The sequence below is a fragment of the Capra hircus genome, chromosome 1 (assembly GCF_001704415.2).
Source record: "Capra hircus breed San Clemente chromosome 1, ASM170441v1, whole genome shotgun sequence".
Taxonomy (NCBI): Eukaryota; Metazoa; Chordata; class Mammalia; order Artiodactyla; family Bovidae; genus Capra; species Capra hircus.
In genome coordinates this window covers 53,298,822-53,321,933 of record NC_030808.1, presented here as the reverse complement: position 1 = coordinate 53,321,933, position 23,112 = coordinate 53,298,822, and the positions used below count along the sequence as shown (strand labels likewise).

Genomic DNA, 23,112 nt, shown 5'->3' with positions numbered 1-23,112 from the left:
CTGTTTTGGTGTTATATTTAAGGATCCTTCAGTATTTAACCCAAGGACACAGAAAAAATCTGTTCTATATTTTCTTCTAGAACTTGTACAGTTTAAAATATTTCATAGAGGTCTATGATCCAATGCAAGGTGCAAGGTATGGATCAAAGCTTATTTTTTATTTGGATATTTAATTGTTCCACTACCATTTGTTGAAAGCACTAGTGTTTCCACTGAATTGCCTTTAAATTTTGGTCAAAACAAGTTGTTCATGTATGTAAAGATTTATTTCTGGTCTCTGTTCCCATTAATGGATTTTTCTATTTTGACATACTATATTACCTCACTATCTTGATTACTATAACTGCAAAATTAGTGCAGAATTCAGGTAGTGAAATTTTTTCATCTTTGTTCTTTGTTTTGCCTATATGTTCAGTACAGTTCAGTCGCTTAGTCGTGTCCAATTCTTTGCAACCCCATGAATCGCAGCACGCCAGGCCTCCCTGTCCATCACCAACTCCCGGAGTTCACTCAAACTCACATCCATCGAGTCGGTGATGCCATCCAGCCATCTCATCCTCTGTCATCCCCTTCTCCTCCTGCCCCCAATCCCTCCCAGCATCAGAGTCTTTTCCAATGAGTCAACTCTTCACATGAGGTGGCCAAAGTACTGGAGTTTCAGCTTAGCATCATTCCTTTTAAAGAACACCCAGGACTGATCTCCTTTAGAATGGACTGGTGGTATCTCCTTGCAGTCCAAGGGACTCTCAAGAGTCTTCTCCAACACCATAGTACAAAAGCATCAATCCTTCGGTGCTCAGCTTTCTTCACAGTCCAACTCTCACATCCATACATGACTACTGGAAAAACCATAGCCTTGACTAGATGGATCTTTGTTGGCAAAGTAATGTCTCTGCTTTTCATTATGCTATCTAGGTTGGTCATAACTTTCCTTCCAGGGAGTAAGCGTCTTTTAATTTCATGGCTGCAATCACCATCTGCAGTGATCTTGGAGCCCCCCAAAATAAAATCTGACACTGTCTCCACTGTTTTCCCATCTATTTCCCATGAAGATGGAAGCGGATGCCATGATCTTTGTTTTGTGAATGTTGAGCTTTAAGCCAACTTTTTCACTCTTCTCTTTCACTTTCATCAAGAGGCTTTTTAGCTCCTCTTCACTTTCTGCCATAAGGGTGGTGTCATCTGCATATCTGAGGTTATTGATATTTCTCCCGGCAATCTTGATTCCAGTCCTTAGAATTTCCAAATCAAATTTATAATCAGCTTGTAGATTTCTATGAAAAAAGTCTGTTGGGATTTTAACTGGGATTGTGTGGAATTTATAAATCAACTTGGGGAGAATTGAGACCTTGTATCAAGTGTTTCAATCCCTGAAGATGGTAGTTTTTTTCATATATTTATGTCTGTGTATTAAAAAGGTTTCACTTCTACCTTTCCAAGCTGAATGCCTTTCACTTCTATTTTTAATTTCACTGGCTAGACCAGTTAATACAATATTAAATTGAAGCTGTGATAGCAGACATTCTTGCCTCATTCCAGAACACAGTGGGAAAGTATTTAGTATTTCACCAGGGGTTTTAAAATAAGGTCATGCGGTGCTTTAGTTGCTCAGTCATGTCTGACTCTATGCGACCCCATGGACTGTACCCTGCCAGGCTCCTCTGTCCATGGGGATTCTCCAGGCAAGAATACTGAAGTGGGTTGCCATGCCCTCCTCCAGGGGATCTTCCCAACCGAGGGATTGAACCCAGGTCTCCCACTTTGCAGGCAGATTCTTTACCGTCTGAGCCACCAGGGAAGCCCTAAGGTTAGGTTATTTATTTAAGATTATTCTTATTTCCTGAGGTAAGACTGTGTTTGATATAAACTCACAACTAACTGCTTTTGCTGCATCCCATAGGTTTTAGATAACTGGGTTTTTTGTTGTCATTTGTTTCTAGGTCTTTTTAATTCCCTCTTTGATTTCTTCAGTGGCCCACTGGTGGTTAACACATGGTTCAGCCCACATATGTTTGTGTTTTTTACAGTTTTTTCTTGTAGTTGACTTCTAATCTCATAGTCTTGTGATCAGAAAAGATGCTTGATATAATTTCAATTTTCCTAAATTTACCAAGGCTCACGTTGTAGCCCAGTATGCAGTTAGTTTCTGGAGAGTGTTCCATGTGCACTTGAGAATCATGTATATTCTGCTGCTTTTGTGTAGAATGCTCTATAAATATCAGCTAAGGTCATCTGGTCTAATGCATCTTTTAAGGTCTACGTTTACTTACTCATTTTCTGTCTGGATGATCTGTCCATTGATGAAAATGGGGTGTTACAGTCACTACTATTATTGTGTTAGTATTGATTTCTCCTTGATGGCTTTTAGCATTTGCCTTTTAAATTGCCATGCTCCTATGGTAGATACATACATATTTACAGCTGTTATATCTTCTTCTTGGATTATTGATCTCATGATCATTATGTAGTGTCCTTCTTTGTCTGTTAGTCTTTATTTTAAAGTCTATTTTGTCTGATGTGAGTACTGCTACTCCAGCTTTCTTCTGATTTCCATTTGCATGGAATATCTTTTACTCTCCCCTCACTTTCAATCTGTATGTGTCCTTGGATCTGAAGTGGGTCTCTTGTAGACAGCATATATATAGGTCTTGTTTATGTATCCATTCAGCCAATCTGTGTCTTTTGGTTAAAATATTTGATCCATTTTTGTTTAAGGTAATGCCATCTTATTAATTGTTTTGGATTTGTTTTTATAGGTATTTTCTCTTCCCTTCCTCTTCTGTTCTGTTCTCTTGTGATTTGAGGATTATCTGTAGTGTTGTGTTTGGATTGCTTTTTTGTTTTTCATCTATTGTATATTTTTGCTTTGAAGTTACCATAATGTTTTAATGTAGCAGGCTATACACACACACACACACAAGACTGTTTTAAGTTGATGGTCTTTTAATTTCAAATGCATTTCCAATACCCTGCATTTGCACTCTCTTCTCATGATTGCTGCTTTTTATATCATATTTACGTGTGGATGGTTCCCCACCTGAGAGGCTGTGTGTGTGGATGATTCCTACCTGATAGGTTCTGTGATAAGAGATTAAGGTATTCCAGGAGCATTTTATAAATGTAGAGGAGTTTTGCTAAATTTTGAATCTGGTAAAAACAAATTAACCATAAAAATAAAATTATTCATCTGTATTAGGACACTGTTGAGAGTAAAAGGGAGCACTATTAATATGTCAGGACAACAGGCATTAATTGAAACCATCCCAAGCAAACCAAGACATCTGAGGGAAAAGTCAAACTTTTCTTACCATACTGTATCACTATTATATATATTTTTATGTATTCAATACCATGTTCATAGCCCAAAATAATCAGTTTACCATTTGTTTCATTTCATTTTGAAGCATATTATTTAAAATAATATTCATGCATACACTCAGTCCAGAATGGGGAGACCACTATGAAGCACTGACAGAGAGAACACCAGCTAAGGCACAGAGATTTGCATTCAAATCCCAGAATGCCACTTCACAGCTGTGACCTCAGACAAAGTATACCCTCTTAGTTGAGCCTCAGTTTCACCGTCTGCAAAATAAAAAGGATAGTATCCACTTTAAAGTTATTAGTGGATCAAACAAAGTAACATTTGATCAAGGAAGGTGTCCCATAAAAGCTGGAAAATGTTATTATACACATGGACAATGAATATAAAGGAAAACACTACAAGACATATCTGACAGCAGCTGCAGTGATGTTACATTACAGGAGGTGTACAGATTGTTTGTAAAGTAAATATTACTTCTCTCACTGAATTTCTATGCAGTATGGTGTTCTGCGTCCTTCAGCAGCCACAGGCACGACAGCAATCATTGTTTATAATAGAACGACCGCTATGCTGCTGCTGCTGCTGCTAAGTCGCTTCAGTTGTGTCTGACTCTGTGTGACCCCATAGATGGCAGCCCACCAGGTTCTGCCATCCCTGGGATTCTCCAGGCAAGAACACTGGAGTGGGTTGCCATTTCCTTCTCCAATGCATGAAAGTGAAGTCGCTCAGTTGTGTCTGACCCTTAGCGACCCCATGGACGGCAGCCTACTAGGCTCCTCCATCCATGGGAGATTCCAGGCAAGAGTGCTGGAGTGGGTTGCCATTGCCTTCTCTCAATGACCGCTATAGTTGTCTTTATTGTTAAACCTCAAAAAGAAAAACAAATCCCATTACCTTTAGCATCTGCAGAGTTGGACATGACATTCAAGAGCATGTTCCTACTACATTCTCACTATGTATCAGCTACCCTGTTAAGTTCTCTGGCCCTATCTTTGGAGCTAAGAACAACAGGTCAGCACCAATACAGCCTTGCAGCTTGAGTTTATGGAAGAAACATATGACTTACTGAGTATCAGGACTCTCTCAAGAATTAGGACTGGCTTAGCCACTATTTAATCACATGATCTAGGGCAAACTGTTCCTATAAAATGAGGCAATAGACCAGAGGATCATTAAAGACCCTATAAACTCTGACATTCTATGATTCTAAGATATTCTTGATATTTTACAAGTATAGATGACTGACTTCTTGGACATTTTCCTCCCCTTTCTCACAAGAGAAGATAAAGTTTAAGCATAATTAAACAGAAAGAGATGTTTGAAAGAGATTTCAAGTAGTTTTAGGATATAGTTACAGTGATAAACACAAATAATAGGCATTCAATTATGAAACATTTATTCTTTCCCACATGAAAGTGTAAATACAATTGTAAACATACACTAAAAAATGTTTTACAAGGTAATCTGCTATATGACCATGATCTTGAGGTGTTAGATGAGATAATTATTAAAGGCCCTGTTCTGAATTGTATAATTCTAAGACTTTTTTGGCACTTAACAAATCTAGATGACTGCCTTCACTTTGGGGTATTTTCTTTCACCTTGTCCAGTCTATTCTCATTAGAGAAGAAAACATCATACAATTTCAGAAATAGTAATTTTAAGCAGAGATTTAAAATAACTTCCAGATACATTTATAGTGAAATATAAAGGTAAAATAGTTGCTGAGTCAGGAAACACTTATTCACAGAATGAATTTCATTAATTTATGGAAAATAATACGAACCAAGTAACATTTCTCTTACAAAGTAACTGAATTCTTTTATTAATAATTTTGAAGCTAGAGATATGTATAACACAACATTTACACAGTACTAATTTCAAAATAATATTTTTGACCTCTAAGAATGAAAGTTCTCAATGACAAGCTTTAAATGTGCCACTTAGCTCAGTGGGTGTCAACTCTGTCATAAAAGACAACCACACACAAACAGGATACCACCCATGCATGAGAAAGTGAAATCAGAAACTTTTAAGGCTGAAAAAAAATCCCTCCAAAGCATAAATGATTAAGGTCCAAAGAGCATGTTTACAAGTAAAGTTATTTAAATAAGCAAGTGGCTTAATTTGCATAATAATTTTCTTACCGCTTTCTGATTTCTGATTTGGGGGGCTATTTATGGTGTATCTACTGTGCAAGACACTGAGAACAGTAAGAATCATCAGGCATGGTCCCAGTGGTGTGCTGGTAAATCTTTAATAACAAGCTTTTGGGGGGAAGGGAAAAAAAGCCCTTACCTATAGCATTCACCAATTTCTGTGGTGTAAAATACCAGATTTCAAGCTAATAATAGTTTGAAAAACTGTTTCACAAAATTCCGAAAACTAAGAATTATCTCTCACAAACCAGTACAGTATATAAGCCAGCTCCAAGACATCAGTGGTTGGTCCTCAACCTCAAGTAGCTCATAATCTATTCACAGATACATATTTTAGAGAATAGGAAAGAATGGGGAAGATAGAGATAAAACATAAATAAATAACATATTTTATAAGTAATTTTAAAAGTTAAAAGGAACACTGAAATCTGAGGAATTTTCTTACTCTTGTTTACATTTAGTACAGGAATTAAAGTGTAGCATATTCAGGAGAAAGTAAAGGATGAGTGGAATAAGGAAAAGAGAAGACATCCTAAGATACATGTTAACAGTAATCACGTTTAAGTTGGAAGAAAATATCTACTAAAATAAGGGCAAATCTAATGTAACTTTCAAAATTTTATCTTCTTTAAATCCTTTCAGTTCAGTTCACAGTCCTGAAGATTTGTCCTCTCCTCTTTGGCTGCAGCTTTGATGAGATTAGCTAGCTTATTTTGAATAATACTGACGAACATACCACTTCACAGCACTCATACTATCAGCTCAAATAAGTGGAAAACTAAATTCTGGAGTCTGAAAATTGAACTTCCTTTGCATAGTCACCCTGCTGAATCAGATCTTGGGCAAGTGCCGGCTGGGGTGACCTGGAAATTCTTCTGGTAGCAAAACGTGGAGTCTGCAGGTTGGGCAGGTTCCCTGTTGCATCAACCAAGGTCTAATGCACTAAGGAGCAAAAAGATTTATGTCAGTCACTCAGATTTAGCCTAGCAGAGGCAGGTGTAACTCTATACATCACGGCTGCCAACCAATATGTCTCCAGATGGATCTTAAGAGCCTTATTTGGTGGATTGCCATGAAAACTGCTGCCATCAAGGCACTTTGTCCATGGTTTGCTGAGCAATATAGTTGGTAACAGGACAACACTTTTCAGCCAGTTTAATAAGTTCCTTTCTTCAACTCCAATCTTCAGGTAGATTAGCACTTCTTCCTAAAAAGGAGGTTGAGGAAACCTGCTATATTTTTTTCTATTTATTATCTATTATTCTAACTGATAATCTAGGAAAAGTCATATCTAAATATACAAATGTCACAAATATGTTGTATCAAGTACTTATTTGAAGTACTTGTGTTTGAAGTTAAAATCTTTAGATAATGGGTATACTTTAAGATCGCCTTTCTTTGGTGATAATGGTAGTACTCTTTGGCTATGAACTATATATTAAGTTATTTGCTTGAATACTGACTCTCCAAAAACAAATCATTTTATCTGAATGAATAATGGAGAGCCTAGCCAGATGAGAGAGTATTAAGAGTATGAAGAATAGGCAGTAGACATGAGGCCCATTAACTCTATCCCTAGACAGTAACCAAAATGAATTACTTGCTTTCTATTCAATGAGCAATGGCAAAGAATAAAATAAGTTTGTGCAACATTTATTTTCTAAAGGAAAATCTTTAGGAAAATCAGACTGGACACGGAACAACAGACTGATTGCAAATAGGAAAAGGAGTACATCAAGGCTGTATATTGGCACCCTGCTTATTTAACTTGTATGCAGAGTACATCATGAGAAATGCTGGGCTGGATGAAGCACAAGTTGGAATCAAGATTGCTGGGAGAAATATCAATAACCTCAGATATGCAGATGACACCACCCTTATGGCAGAAAACAAAGAACTAAAGAGCCTCTTGATGAAAGTGAAAGAGGAGACTGAAAAAGTTGGCTTAAAGCTCAACATTCAGAAAATGAAGATCACGGCATCTGGTCCCATCACTTCATGGCAAATAGATGGGGAAACAGTGTCAGACTTTTTTTTTTTTTGCTCCAAAATCACTGTAGATAGTGACTACGGCCATGAAATTAAAAGACGCTTACTCCTTGGAAGGAAAGTTATGGCCAACCTAGACAGCATATTGAAAAGCAGAGACATTACTTTGCCAACAAAGGTCCATCTAGTCAAGGCTATGGTTCTTCCAGTGTTCATATATGGATGTGAGAGTTGCAGTGTAAAGAAAGCTGAGTGCCAGAGAATTGATGCTTTTGAACTGTGGTGTTGGAGAAGACTCTTGAGAGTCCCTTGGACTGCAAGGAGATCCAACCAGTCCATCCTAAAGGAGATCAGTCCTGGGTGTTCATTGAAAGGACTGATGTTGAAGCTGAAACTCCAATACTTTGGCCACCTGATGTGAAGAGCTGACTCATTTGAAAAGACCCTGATGCTGGGAAAGACTGAAGGTGGGAGGAGAAGGGGACAAAAGAGGATGAGATGGCTGGATGGCATCACCGACTCAATGGACATGAGTTTGGGTAAACTCGGGGAGTTGGTGATGGACAGGGAGGCCTGGTGTGCTGCAGTCCATGGGGTCGCAAAAAGTTGGGACATGACTGAGCGACTGAATTGAACTATCTATCTGGAGATCATTTAGGATTAGTCAATGCTTCTCTCTTAAAAGGACAGATGAAAAATATAATTCTTACCAGGTATCACATTATCTTTGAAATGATGTTTTACAGATATGGCTTGAACAAGGTGGCTATTGTTTATTTCCCTGAGAAGCCTTTCTTGTGTAAGATTATCTTTTCTTGTGTCATGTTACCTTCCACAACAGAAGACTTGGATCATAAATAGTATACCAATAGCACTTGCACAGCAACAACGTCAGAAGTTAATCTATGTTGCCAACAAGTTAATCTATGTTGCTAATCTATAAATGCCAAGACTTAACAAAAGATATGCCAGCCTCACATTTTTCTAACATCAAAAGAAAACTATAAATGAGATGAAAAGACAACACTCAGAATAGGAGAAAATATTTGCAAATGAAGCTACTGACACGGGATTAATCTGCACAATGTACAAACAGCTCATGTAGCTCAATATAAAAATATAACAGCCCAATCAAAAAACGGGTGGAAGATTTAAATAGACATTTTTCCAAAGAAGATATACAGATGGGCAAGAGGCACATGAAAAGATGCTCAACGTCATTAAGTATCAGAGAAATGCAAATCAAAACTACAATGGTGTATCTTATCACCTCACACCAGTCAGAACAGTCATCATCAAAACAACTACAAACAACAAATGCTGGAGAGGGTGTGGAGAAAAGGGAACCCTCTTGCACTATTGGTGGGAATAAAAACTGATAGAGCCACTATGGAGAATAGTATGGTGATTTCTTAAAAATACTAAGAAAAAAAACTACTAGATAACCCAGCAGTTCCATTCCTGATATATACCTGGAGAAAACCATAATTTCAAAAGATACATGCATCCGAATGCTTATTGCAGCTCTATTTACAATAGCCAGGATATGGAAGCAACCTTGGTGTCCATCAACAGAGGAATGGATACAGAAGATGTGGTACATACATACAATGGAATATTTCTCAGCCATAGAAAGGAATGAAACTGTGCTATCTGCAGAGACATGGATGGACCCAGAGACTGTCATTCAAGTCAAGTAAGTCAGAGAGAGAGAAATATCGTATATTAATGCGTATATGTGGAATCTAGAAAGATGGTACATGTGAATCTATTTGCAAAGCAGAAACAGAGACGCAGACGTACAGAACAAACGTATGGACACCAAGGGGGGAAGGGAGGGTGGGCTGAATTGGGAGAGTGGGATTGAAATATATACATTACTATGGATGAAATAGATAACTAATGAGAACCTACTGAATAGCACAGGGAACTCTACTCAGTGCTCTGTGGTGACCTAAATGGGAAGGAAATCCAAAAAAGAGGGCATATATGTGTAGCTGATTCAAAGATGTACAACAGAAATTAAAACAACATTGTAAAGTAACTATACTTCCATAAAAATTAGAAACAAAACAAAAAACTCAAGCCTTAGCATCTTCAAAAGCAAATACAGAAGCCTGGACAGACTGTTAGGATAATTCTTCTGTGTTGTAAAAGCAGTTGGCCATCATTAGGTGTAAACAAAGAACACTGTTCATAACAAGTCAAGGTGAAGTGTCACTTTGCTAAATGGTCAACTGTCATGTCAATCAACATTCCTTCCAGTTCTGTTCATCTGTTCGAAGGAAATGCCACTCTGCCCATTAAATTTCATCACTATCCCCTTCTCCTGCTAGGTATATCAAGACCTGAGAAAACACAAAGCAATCCATGGCTAGGTATGGAGAAACACATAAACGTTATCCATACGTGAATATCCAGTGAAATTCATGACACAGTGGATGATCATACGTGTATATGATTTCAAGAAATGTAGCATGAATTTCACTTAATTGATTAATGGTAAAACATTAAACAGATAAGCTTACCTGAGAATGGAATTTATGTGCACAAGGCAAAACTGAGAGGTTATCTGGAGAGAGATTCTCATGACAGATCACACAAGGCTCTTCTTCCTCATCATCCTAGGGAAAACATACATATGGTTAAATTCAGCTCATTCTCTCTCCTAAATTTAAATGTATTTAGAATCAACAGTCTCAGTCTTACCAAATGATTAGCTCCTTCCTGTGTGACAGAGCCTTGTGAACCAAGGGGCCTCTGGGCTGGTTTTGAGGGCTGGGTAGCATTAGCCTGTGATGGAGTATGGCTAGGTGAAACACGGTTACCATTTGGCACTAATTTTCCTTGACTCTGAAAATAAGAATATCATACTTATTTTTTTTAGAATTCCATAACACAGGAAGGACTGACAAACTACCATAGAATAGGCTACAGTGGAATTTAGCAAAAGGGGAAATCAACCCTGAATTTTCATTGAAGGACTGATGCTGAAGCTGAGGATGTAATATTTTGGCTACCTGATGCAAAGAGCTGACTCCCTAGAAAAAGTCCTGATGCTGGGAAAGATTGAAGGCAGGAGAAGGGGGTGCACAGAGGATGAGATGGTTGGATGGATCAATGGACAAGAGTTTGAGCAAACTCTGGGAGATAGTGAAAGACAGGGAAGCCTAGCGTGCTGCAGTCTATGGGGTCACAAAGAGTTGGACACAATTGAGCGACTGAACAACAAAAAGGTTAATAATCAGGTTCATGAGAAATCTTGAAGCAATTATGGCAATATAAGAACCAGGTAAAAACAAAAGTAACTCTAGGTGCTCTTTTAATTAAAATAAGTCTTTGCAGAAAATTAGAAAAAAAAAGTTTCCTTTATTAAACATTCAAAATAGCCTAAATTTCAAAAGGCTTAGTTTTATTCTAGAATGTCAGGTGGTGTTTCCAATGCTATTGTCAGGTTTAACTGTTTAATGTTAATATATGATTTAATATGATTATAATTGATTTCCCGATCATGTTATAGAGATAATTAGTATAGCTAACTAAAGATAAGGGTCAGGAGATAGTTTTATTTTTTGTTTTCTGTTGTTTAGTTGCTTTTTAAATTTTTTACCTGAGATCTCTTGGGGTCAATAAATTGGGAAATCTTGTGAACAATTTCATCAAATGTCAGTCCAGATAAGGACTTCCCATGAGTATCCTTCAATTTCCGTAAGAAATCTGTAAGCTCCTTTCTGGAAAAGATCAAGGAAAGAGTAGTGGTCATTTTCCTACTGCCCTGAAGATGTGCCCTCCAAAGGAGATATAAAACCCTATCATAGGATAATATCCAACGTACAGACGTGACCCTTTGGATCTCTGATCTAAAAACGTGATCATGGGTCCATCTACATTTATCTTAAACCAGAATGAAAATTCCTGCTAATGTGCTCATTAAGGATACTTAACGTGTTCATGATTGATAAAGTCTAGTATTTATTTTCTTCCCCCAATGAGATTTTAACTGTTTATAAAAGCTCACTTGTGAAAATGAAATTTGCTATCTAAATACTTATTTATGTACTGAGCCTCTTTATATTGTACTTCTCAATGTTCTCTTACTCGAGAAAAAATATTTCTTTTCAATTATGTTACTCTCAGTCTCTATCACTGTGCTATCAATTCTACTTTTATAAAATTCATAAACGGAAAATAAAGATTACTCTCTGGGAGAGTAATGGAGAATGATTGCTAATGAACACAAGGTTTCTTTTTGAGGTGATAAAAAGGCTCTGGAATTAAACAGTGGTGACAGTTGCACAGCTTATACACTTTAGAATGGTTAAAACGATTAATTTTATATGATGTGAATTTTACAAAAAAAAAGAAAATAAAGATTGAACAGAAAAGGAAAGCAAAGACTAAAAGACACATTATGTGATAAAGAAACCTAGGAGTATTTTAATCGACATGCTATTTTTCAGTTTCCATGGCCCACTGACCCAAAGTCTGCATACACATTTTGGTAGGACAGGGTAGGATGATAAAATATTTTTTCTCAAATGAAATGTCATGTCACCAGCCTTATAAAACTATCTTTGATTTACCATTTATTTTCTATAAACATTTTTTACCACAACTATATTAAAATTCTATTTTCATTTTCTATTCACCATTATGTTTACAAAACCATAATATAACCATGAAACATTAGAGTATATAGTGTTAAATAAAAGCATTGGCCTTCAAATGAAAATGCTGGTGAAAACTAGAATTATTCATTTGACACAAGATTAAAGATAAAAGTTCATTTCTGGACGAGTAGAATTAAATAGCTTTCTGCGAAAGTCAGAACTGTGAAAAGCACAGTAAAATAATGATTTCTTGCATTTAACTGTGTTCCTTAACAAAGAAACCATAAGAACCTTCAATAAATTAAGGAAATCTGATTATGTTTGCGCTTACATAGCATACAATTCACTTAAAATTCACTTTGGAAATAGGTTATTACAATAATTATTGTAGCTAGTGGCATTAAAACTGGATAGTTTTATAACTAGCTGTACTTTCATTAAACAAGCAAACCTAAATTCGAAAGTTCATTCCCTCGTGACTTTAATAATTTTTGTGGAGAGGTTTAGCATTTATATTGAAAACTATCCCTTCTTAATGAATTTAATTTTCCTTACCAAGGTGACGGTTAGGAAACACCTGTACCTTCTGTGTGTTGGGAGGAGGGAGGGTGAGTGTTGTTTCTCTGAAATGTTTCATTGGCATAATTATGGCTATGGAAACTGTAGTATGATCTGTTCACAACACTAAAAGAGACTAAGCTACCTGGTCTGCTGTGGAAAGGCAGTTTTCAGCCTCTCTGTAATCTTCTCCCAATTCATCATAAGGGGATCACTTCCTAGACTGGCACTGGGAGGCATAGCTTCTCCCACAGGAGCTGGTAGTGTCCAGGCTATGCTAGTCATCTGTAAGAAACACAGTTATGTCATCAGCTTCAATTATGGGGAAGCAAAGTTCCATGTCAACATGACATCTCCATACCTCAGAAAATGGGTACAATAAAGAGGAATATTGACATGCATGTTCCCTTTTCAGAAGTTTTTTTTTTCCTTAACCAGCACAACAGTATTTCTAATTATTTATATATGTTTACCTTTCTTTTTAAAATGGCACATACTAGTCTCAGTAATTGCAAACATAAACAGAAATACAGAATGTGCATTTCTGACAGCAACCTAGTTTGTTAATAGAGGAATAAGTAAATAAACTGTAGCATATCTAATCAAGTCCTTAAAAATAGATCTATATGTCTGAGCATAAGAGATATCCATAATATCTTTTTTTAAAAAAGTCTATGGCACAGCATTTATGGTAGAACTCATGTTATACTAAAATATTTTTCAAATGTGTATGCATAGAAAAAGGACTGTAAGATATAAAATAACCCTTAAACTGTGATTATTTTCTAGGATTCAACAGCAGGGTAGTTTTGCTTTCTACTGTATATAGTATATATTTTGTATATACTATGTGTATTGTATTTTTCTAATTATAAAAGTAATTAATAAGATCACTAATTACTAATAATAAATATAAGATAAAAATATTAATCAAGCAAATAATAAAGTTTAATTTTCCAACAACTAAATAAAGATGAGAATACTACTAAAATATCTGCCCAATGTCTCAAAACGTCACACAGGTGGTATATGGAAGTTGTAGTGACAACTCAGAGCCATGAAATCATCAAACAAAAATTGCCCTACATTTTATGATAGTTCTTGCTTAGAACCATTAAGTTTGTAATTAATATCAATATGTGAATATTTTTAAGTGCTTTATCTGATTATTAGGATAATTATAAACAAAGTATCTTCTATCTAAGATTATAGATTATTTTAAAATAGAAGGTTACTACTTATGAAGAATTAGCAACTACTAACAGCCACTGAAATTACTCATACAAAGCCTGGTAAGTTAGAGAAAGAGCAGAATATCCCCAGAAATCTGGGTTTGCCTCAGTGTCCAAGCTTTTTCAGAGGAATCAGAAAGTAATCCTATTAGAAGGCCGAGGTACTTTAAAATTTTATAGATCCCCACAGAATGTTGCAGGAGCAAAACACATCAGCAACAATGTAATATCAAGGTGATAAAAAAAAAATGTGGTGCTTAGTTAACAGGTTAAAGCTTAGATACATATTTGCTTGTAGAGAGGCCTCTATGCTGCTGTTGCTAAGTCGCTTCAGTGTCGTATCCGACTCTGTGCGACCCCATAGATGGCAGCCCATCAGGCTCCCCCCGTCCCTGGGATTCTCCAGGCAAGAACACTGGAGTGGGTTGCCATTTTCTTCTCCAGTGCATGAAAGTGAAGAGTGAAAGTGAAGTCGCTGAGTCGTGTCTGACTCTTAGCGACCCCATGGACTGCAGCCTACCAGGCTCCTCCGTCCATGGGATTTTCCAGGCAAGAGTACTGGAGTGGGGTGCCATTGCCTCTATACAAGTAAGTAAATCTATTTGACTATACATTTCAAAGAGAGTCTGTCAGCAATATACAGGTACAGAATAAATCTCAATTCATTAGAATTCAGTTATGACAAACTTAAGATTAGAGACTTTTTCATTAATTATATTAAACATCAATCTTCTGTGAGGTTTTTTTAATAAAAAGTATACCTTGATCAAGATTACAACTAATAATCCTAATCATTTGTGGTGGATTCATGTCAATGTATGGCAAAACCAATACGGTATTGTAAAGTAAAATAAAGTAAAAATAAAAATAAACTTCTCTACTTCTTATTCAGGTTCTGATGAAGCTTATCTGGCTTTTTGTAACTAGGAAAATTTGTAACTTTGCAGTATAACATGTTTCAGGGTGATACTATTTATATTACCTGTTTATAGATAACCAATGTCCTACAATATACACATATGTATCTATGTATAAAAAATTTTTCTTTTGCTTTGTGGCATAATGTGACTTAGCTTCTTTGCTTTCCAACCTACCCAACAACCATGCTAAATATAAACTGTCTCTTAAAAATATCAAGCTCACCCTGTTTTAGAAGCAAAACTAAGAATTCTCTACTATAATATCAGATTTATCTTTGTATCTAAAAACTAAACTATTATCACTTAATGAAATAGTTAATATATGTAATGCACTTAACACAGTACCTCATGGACATAGTCATTCAATTATCATCACTATTTACTGTATTAAATAAATGAACAAAGAGAACACATTCATTCTGAGAGTCTACTGTGACAATGGACTAGTTAATGTCTATTCTACCAAGGGTTTTTTTTTTACCAAGGGAGATCTAGATGGACCAGTTGCAGAGACAATTCCAGAACAAACGGCAGGCATTTGAGGAACAGTGAGTATGGGTCTAAAGAAAGATTCTTTCACGATGGGTCTTCCCAAGAACTGCTGCATCTAAAATGGAAAAGACAGAAAATAAAAACAAACCCCCCACATAATTATGTAGTCAATAATATAAACTCATAGAACAATGAATTTTTGGGGGGGAGGAAAACTGATCTGAAATCCAGATACAAAGCATATTAGAAACAGTGCTGTTATAACACTAGTTAAATATATGAATATTTGAAAAAAGCAGGGAGCAGTAAAATACACTAGAGAGCACACAGAGAGAAGAGAACTTGATTCTAGTCCTACTTTCTTTCCATCTTGCTGGGTAGCCTTGGATACCAAGTTATTAATCTATAAAATAAGGGTTGAGGTTAGATGATCTGCAAAGTTCCCTGCCAAATGGAATAATGCAAAGGACTGTACAAAGGAGTTCCTCAATGAGTACTCTCCATACTGATAAACAATATTGACACTCAGAAATTCACTAAAGAATCAAAGTTGTCTATAGAAAATACTACTTTTGCTATTATGTATTGAAAGGACCTTTTACCACCTGGTGGAGTTCTGAACTATGTTTAGTTTCAAGGATAGCAGAAAGTTAAAATGGGGTGGGCCAGGGGGATAAACCCTCCTACAGTGACTTTTAGACATGTCTGTGGATGTTACTGAACTTCCCAGGGATTCATGGAAAGCTAGCCCTTCTTAGCACCCACCAATGGGATGGATATCTTATTGGCTGGACTGCAAAAGAGGACAAGTTTATGGGACATCTACTATGTGCCAGGTCTAGCACTGGCATAAAGTAGAAGTTCACCTATTTGTTGAATTTAAAAAATTAACATCAGTATAGCGCTTAAGTAATGATACTGAAACCAGAAAGTTGGCAATTACTAGGGAACTTTATAATGGAGACAAGAATGACATTTGACTCTTAACATCACTAAATGAGAGACACTGTGTCTTCTAATGTGTATATACTTCACCACCTATAAGGTTGTCTTGCTAAAAATACTGACCCTGATTCTAATTTAACCCTCTAGACCTATGATCAGTTTACAGGAAATAGCAGAACATGTATAATGACATGTACATGTATAAGGATGTAATCAGTTACATCAATAATACAGGAAATTAGTTTTTCAACAAATAAATGACGTGAGTAAGAAAGAGGGTACTGGGTAGCTGTTACAACTTTAAAGAAAAATAATCAGCCAAATGAAATTATAAACCTTGTTTGGATTGCTTTTTTAAAAAATAAGGGCTTTTAAAGTAATGGTAATTATAACCAAATTGGAAGTATTGTTAATCTAGTTAAGAAAAAGACATTTTTGAAACAATCTGGGAAATATGAATTCTAATATCAGATATAAAAATTATAATTTTCTTAGGAGAATGGTGGTGTGATTATAGCCAATAAGAGTAAGAGTCTCATACTAAAGTATAAATGGATGAAGATTATATGATATATAGGGTTTATTTTAAAATGTCCCAGTGGTGAGGAAGGAAGGAATAACATGAAACAAGATTGATAAAATGTTGATTATGATGTTGAAGATGGCTCTTGGGTTCACAGAGGTTCGTCATTCTATTTTTATGTATGTTTCAATATATTCATAATATAAAGTTCTTAAATAACAAATGGTGATTCTGAATCAGTGATCTTGTTCTTTTTGAGGACAACAATTACCTAATATTACTTTGAGAATTAGACAGCCAGGGTATAATAATCAAAATATAATGAAACACATAAAAATACTGGGTTAAACTGGGAAGAGTACCCATTATTCCAGACTTCCCAGGCTAGACCACTATATTTATTTAAAGCTTGGTGACCATTCTTTATAACACTAGAATTTCAGAGAGACAGACGTTAGTGATCAGATCATCCAGGACAATTTCTTGATTTGTCAATAGGAAAACCAAAGTCTGAGACAGCTGAGTTTCCCCAAACCAACACAGTTCTGCACAGTTAGGACCTGAACCCAGACCTCAAGTGTATTCCCATTGTACAATACCGCCTCAATTTATACTGAAAGAATGGTCACATTTTTAGCATCTGTGCTTTCAAACTGTTCCACTAATGCTCAGTGGTCACTAATGCCTGTACTTTAACACAATAGTCTTAAAGTGACTCTCTGATCAAGCACAGCAGTGACTCTCCTTAGGAACCACAAAAGATACACGTGCACCTCTTATATGTTTGCAAAGGATGCGTATTAATGTTACTGAGCCTAACTGCCAGTGGGTTTTTGCCCTTGACTAAGCCTGGAAAGCCACATCAGACATAAGCAAGTCTCTGAAAGGATGAGGATGTAGAGGTCAAGGTTAGATAGTGCTTGTCAGTTACAGTGTCACATATAGCTGTCACAGACAGCTGATGCCAGCCTGATTCCAGAAAACTCCAAAGAACAACTCTGTATCTAGCTTCCAAGTCTCTGGAGCCATTTTATGTTTAGAGTCATGGGAGAGTTTACAGCCTACAGGCGGAAGTTTGAATACAGGCAGAGGGCAACAGGGTTTCTAGAAATCCTACTATGTTACTTCCCATAGAACTAAAGGGAATCTGGGATTTGTCATCTATGCAACACATTCCTTATCAGAAGAATTGGCAAGGATGTTGTTCAAAGCCTCGAATAAAAATATCCATAATACAAAGCTCCTATAAAACTTGAACTAATCAAAAATATAAAAGGCAATCCTCATTCTAAACTAAAGCCCATACGTATCATAGAATACTTTCTCAGCTCTAAATTCTGCTTTTGAAACACAGTGTAACTCCACACAATTCACATATTAATAATTTTTAAGTTCTTTGATATACTGAACTAGTATCTGCAGAAATAATATTTTCAAAGTTCTATTACAAGCAGAAATGCTAATGTCAAAAATGATCTACCCCTAAATATATCACAGCTTTTTTTTTTTCCTTATCCTCAGATCTGTTATCATAATAAAAGCTATCATCTAGTGGTTCTGTTCTGAAAGGTCTTTTGGAAAACTGAGTCTATTGGGCTAAGGTACTACGTTTCACTTTTTTCATTTCTCCCCCCACTATGTTTCCCAGAAGGCTAACATAAATAGTATGGCATAGAGATTAGTTTGTATGAAGAAGACCCATTTATCCCTAGCCACAATCAGGGAAGGGACCTAAATGAAAGCTGTCTTTGATGTTAAAAGGTAAGAATAGAAGATAAATGTTAAGGAAACAAGGTCTGAAGTAGAAGTGGAGAAGTGAAGTCCAGCCTGATAGGGTATTATGCTGAGAGGTTTCAGTAGTCTAGTGGTAATCTGGGGGCATTTGGGAATTCTGAGCATTCATCAGTTTTCTCCAACCATGTAAATGTGATTGACAGGATGAATGAGCACACATTACCTCTTTAGATATCAAACGCATTACTAAAATCCAATCATACAACCTATCTCTTGGCCTCCTCTGAGCCAACAAACTAGTCATACCATTTGTAGATGATACAACAGGAATGGACATAATTATAAATGATATGCAAACATGTGCCCTATCCACTTTGAAGACACATGAATGTACTACTTATTCAGTGTTTACAGTTCTCACTTATCAAGATGAGGATGGTGATTGTTCAAAATCTTATGCAACTGATTCTTGAACAACACAGGTCTGAGTTGTGTGGGTCCACTTATATCCCTATTTTTTTTTAACAAATATAGTCCCTGTATTTTCATTTTATAGATCTTTAAATGCAGAGAGAGTTTGCATTTGATACATGGAATCAAAAAACTAGTGTTTGAGTCTTGATTCTATCCAAACTGTTTCAGTTTTCTGCTCTTGGGTAGTCATTTATCAAATTCATAGTTTTCAAGTAGAGCAGTATTCAGATTCCTGACTGCATGGGGGGTTCGCACCCCCTCAACCCTTGTGTTGTTCAAGAGTCAACTGTATTTCTTACCAGTATCTCAGGACTGGGAGGTGGTGGAGGAAGATGGATTGGAGGCAGTGTACTCAAGGCAAACCCTTGCTTCACCTTGCTAATCTGTTCATTGTATTGTGTCTAATAGAAGAAGAGAAACAATATTTTACAGCAAAATCAACTTCAAAGGAATAGCATATGGAAATACTGGATGTAGTTTTGAATAGTACAATACAGGTTAGTGATTCTCAATCTAGTATGCCAAAAATAATATAAAAATAATTTTTTGACATAAAACAACTCTATACACCACTCTCCATAAATGTAAATATTAACAGTTGTGTCTTTAATAGTGTCTATTGAGTGACAAGGTATAATGACACATAATTCACAGATCTCTGTGAAAATTCCTCAGTGTTTCCATAATTTTTAGCCCCCAAATGGTAACCACTGATTAAAGTAAACAATGTCTAAAGATCAAGAAGATGTAAATAATATACTAGCTGATCAATATGGGAAAAAAGTATTTGTATCAGCTTAACTACTTGTAAATGTTCATTTTAGAAATGGAGGGGAAGGTTTAGAAAAAACTTATTAAGTGTCCACATTTTTTTATCTTAAAAGTTATACCTTTAGCTTTCTCTAGTTCCCCATATAGCTTTGTTTTTCTCCTCTTGGATTTTGCCAAAAGTTAAGACTCCCAACCTTGAAGTTTAAAAACATACTTTCTAGATTATTGGCACTGTCCCCATTTTGCTTTCCATATTACTTTGTAAACAACCCACAAGAGTGGAAAGAAAAAGTCTTAAAACATTTAGAAACTTTCATATACAAGACATGTTCCTAGAAGAAAACAATGATAGATAGAGAACAAAGGGCAGATCTTTTGAGGCCAGAACTTTTAATAAACCCAATAAAATGCTAAGCATCACTAAAAGCTGAGGATGAAAGAATCCAGGAGAGAAACAGGGAAGACCAACAAGGACAAAGCTAGACAAGCAGACAGTGCTTTGAGGCAGCTCTTTATAACTGAATGTCACTGTTTTCCTGGCAGTATTATGGAATCACAAAACAATCAACATTATATATCAACTTTAATATATAAATATGAAATTATTCTAAAAACAAATGAATAAACTAATAAATATTCAGTGGTTTACCTCTTCACAGATTACCTTTCGCACAGTCCTAATTCTATTACATGAATAATTAAGAATTTATTATTTTGCATTAGGGAGTAATTATTCATACATAAAAAGTTTAACATTGAAAACTAATACAGGTATTCTTGGCCTTCCTTTTAACTCTATAAACATATAATTACTCAGATAAAGTTAAAGCATTCACTTATGATTGGAACACAGTTAGCTTTGGAATTCTATAAAAATTAAGTATGAGGCACAATTTTTGAACATACTATTTACTAAACCAAGAACCTAAAAGAAGACACGTGAGAGTTAGGATGCTATCTACAATCAACCACATGGAAGTAATCAAACCTCAAAAAGGCATACTTTAATAACTGCAATGAAAAACATGTTTTCCTTAAATTTCTATTGTCGTTCAGTCATGTCCAACTCTTTGTGACCCCACGGACTGCAGCATGCCAGGCTCCACTGTCCTTCATTATCTCCCAGAGTTTGCTCAAACTCACGTCCATTGAGTCAATGATGACATCCAACTATCTCATCCTCTGCTGCCCCCTTCACTTCCTGCCCTCAATCTTTCCCAGCATCAGGTCTTTTCCAATGAGTTGGCTCTTTGAAACAGGTGGCCAAGATATTGGAGCTTCAGCTTCAGCATCAGTCCTTCCAATGAACATTCAGGGTTGATTTCCTTTAGAATTGACTGATTTGCTCTCCTTGCTGTCCAAGTGACTCTCAAGAGTCTTCTCTAGCACCACAGTTCGAAAGCATCAATTCTTCAGTGCTTGGCCTTCTTTACAGCCCAGCTCTCATATCTGCACAAGGCTACTGGAAAAGTCATAACTTGACTATAAGGACCTTTGTTGGCAAAGTGATATCTCTGCTTTTTAATACACTATCTAGGGCCTCCCTCACAGCTCAGTCAGTAAAGAATCTGCCTGCAATGCAGGAGACCCAGGTTCGATTCCTGGGTCTGAAAGATCCCCTGGAGACGGAAATGGCAATCCACTCCAGTATTCTTGCCTAGAGGATGCCATGGACAGAGGAGCCTGGCAAGCTTTTGTCCATGAGGTCCCAAGAGTCAGACATGACTTACTAACTAAATCACCACCAGGTTTGTCATAGCTTTTCTTCCAATTGTTTTTAATATTAGATTTTGTTTTTTAAGTATATACCATCTATACCACTGAGTCAATTTACTCTAAATACTTCATGACTTACCCTGAGGAATGTAATCTTGTTTCTAACATCTGTCACAATGGCATTCCAACTGTCTACTGCAGCCTTTAATTGGAGTGATTTTAGGTTGCTGGTACAAACATGGAAACACAAAAGAAAGCTCTTTGTATATGCCACTTAAATTTCCAAAAGTTTCTATTATGTTCCCTAGTATTTACATAAATAAAACAAAACAACAAAATTACCTCTATCACCAGTTGCCTCAAATGGGAAGAAAGTTGTATGGAAGGACTTGTTATTAAAAGTTTTAAGAAAAGACTAGGAAACAAACACAAGATTTCTTTTCTAAACAGTGGATATAACCTCTGCTTCCAGAACACTAAAATTTTTCTATCTTGGCAATATTTTTTAGGACATACTTACTCTAAAACCTCTGTACACGAATCCCTCCACTGAAGAAGGCAGGCAAAGAAGACCAAGTAGGGAAATTGCCCTAGCCATCTAGTTTGGTTTCCCAGGTGGGTAAAGAACCCGCCTGCCAATGCAGAAGATATGAGACGCAGGTTCGATACCTGGGTTGGGAAGATCCCCTGGAGGAGGGGATGGCAACCCACACCAGTATTCTTGCCTGGAGAATCCCACGGACAGAGGAGCCTGGCAGGCTACAGGGCAGTCATGGGACATGACTGAAGTGACTTGGAACTCACAAGTGCATCAGTGCACGAGCAATCTCAAAGATGTTGACTCATCTTGGAAGCAGGTTTTGGACCATAAATTGCACAGACACAGCAGCTCTGCCAAGCAGCCCATCAAATGATTTAAGTAAAACAGTTTTAAGGTGTTTAGGGTCTGGCATCTCTAGAAGAGAGATTTCATGTGGCCTTTCAGAAGGTTCTATCTGTTGTAACATCCCCACCCCAGAATCACCCAGCACAATAACTTTAAAAGAGCCTAACAAGTTATCACTGAGATCATCTCATACAAAGAAGCTTGATAATATTCTAATTTATAGAGCATCATTTCCCCTTTGAGGACACAAAGACAGACTGATCACTTATAACAGTGCTTCCCTGACCTGAACGTACATCAGTAGATACTAGGAATCTTGTTAAACATCAGAGATTCTGATTCTTCAGAATTGAAGAATAATGACGATTATATTGAAATAATAATCATTAAAAATAGTGATGCATTGGTCCCAGAGATTTTCAACTCAATTAATTCCTAAAGTTTAAAGGTGTACCTGGTAAAATTACAAATTGAAGAAGAATCCTATGCAACCTGCCCAAAATTTGAAAACCATTCATTTGTAGCACAGTAGCAAACTGCCTTTAACAGTTTTAGGTATTAATGCTGATTTTCCCTCAGTGTATTTTTTCTAAAGGCATTTAAAATCAATCATTAAGAGAAAAGAATTATAAAAAGTTTTCAGTTGGAATCCACCTTGTTTTGTAAATATCTGGTGGCTCAGAGGTTAAAGCGTCTACCTGCAATGCAGGAGACCTGGTTTTGATCCCTGGGTTGGGAAGTTCCCCTAGAGCAGGAAATGGCAACCCACTCCAGTATT

The 23,112-nt window shown here is 36.4% G+C and overlaps 1 protein-coding gene across 4 annotated transcripts in view; it reads right to left on the bottom strand.

The window, feature by feature from the left end:
- The window catches only part of DZIP3 (DAZ interacting zinc finger protein 3), a 116,325-nt gene continuing 97,913 nt past the window's right edge, over positions 4,701 to 23,112 (bottom strand). For 2 of the 4 annotated variants that reach the window (XM_018063598.1, XM_018063670.1), the window contains 8 exons: positions 21,588 to 21,675; positions 19,261 to 19,362; positions 15,275 to 15,400; positions 12,787 to 12,926; positions 11,084 to 11,204; positions 10,183 to 10,326; positions 10,002 to 10,097; positions 4,701 to 6,426 (listed from right to left, as the gene is read on the bottom strand). In XM_018063598.1, coding sequence (XP_017919087.1) covers positions 6,316 to 6,426; positions 10,002 to 10,097; positions 10,183 to 10,326; positions 11,084 to 11,204; positions 12,787 to 12,926; positions 15,275 to 15,400; positions 19,261 to 19,362; positions 21,588 to 21,675 — 928 coding nt within the window. In that variant the 3' untranslated portion in view covers positions 4,701 to 6,315. The other 2 variants (XM_018063563.1, XM_018063737.1) reach the window with 1 other exon arrangement.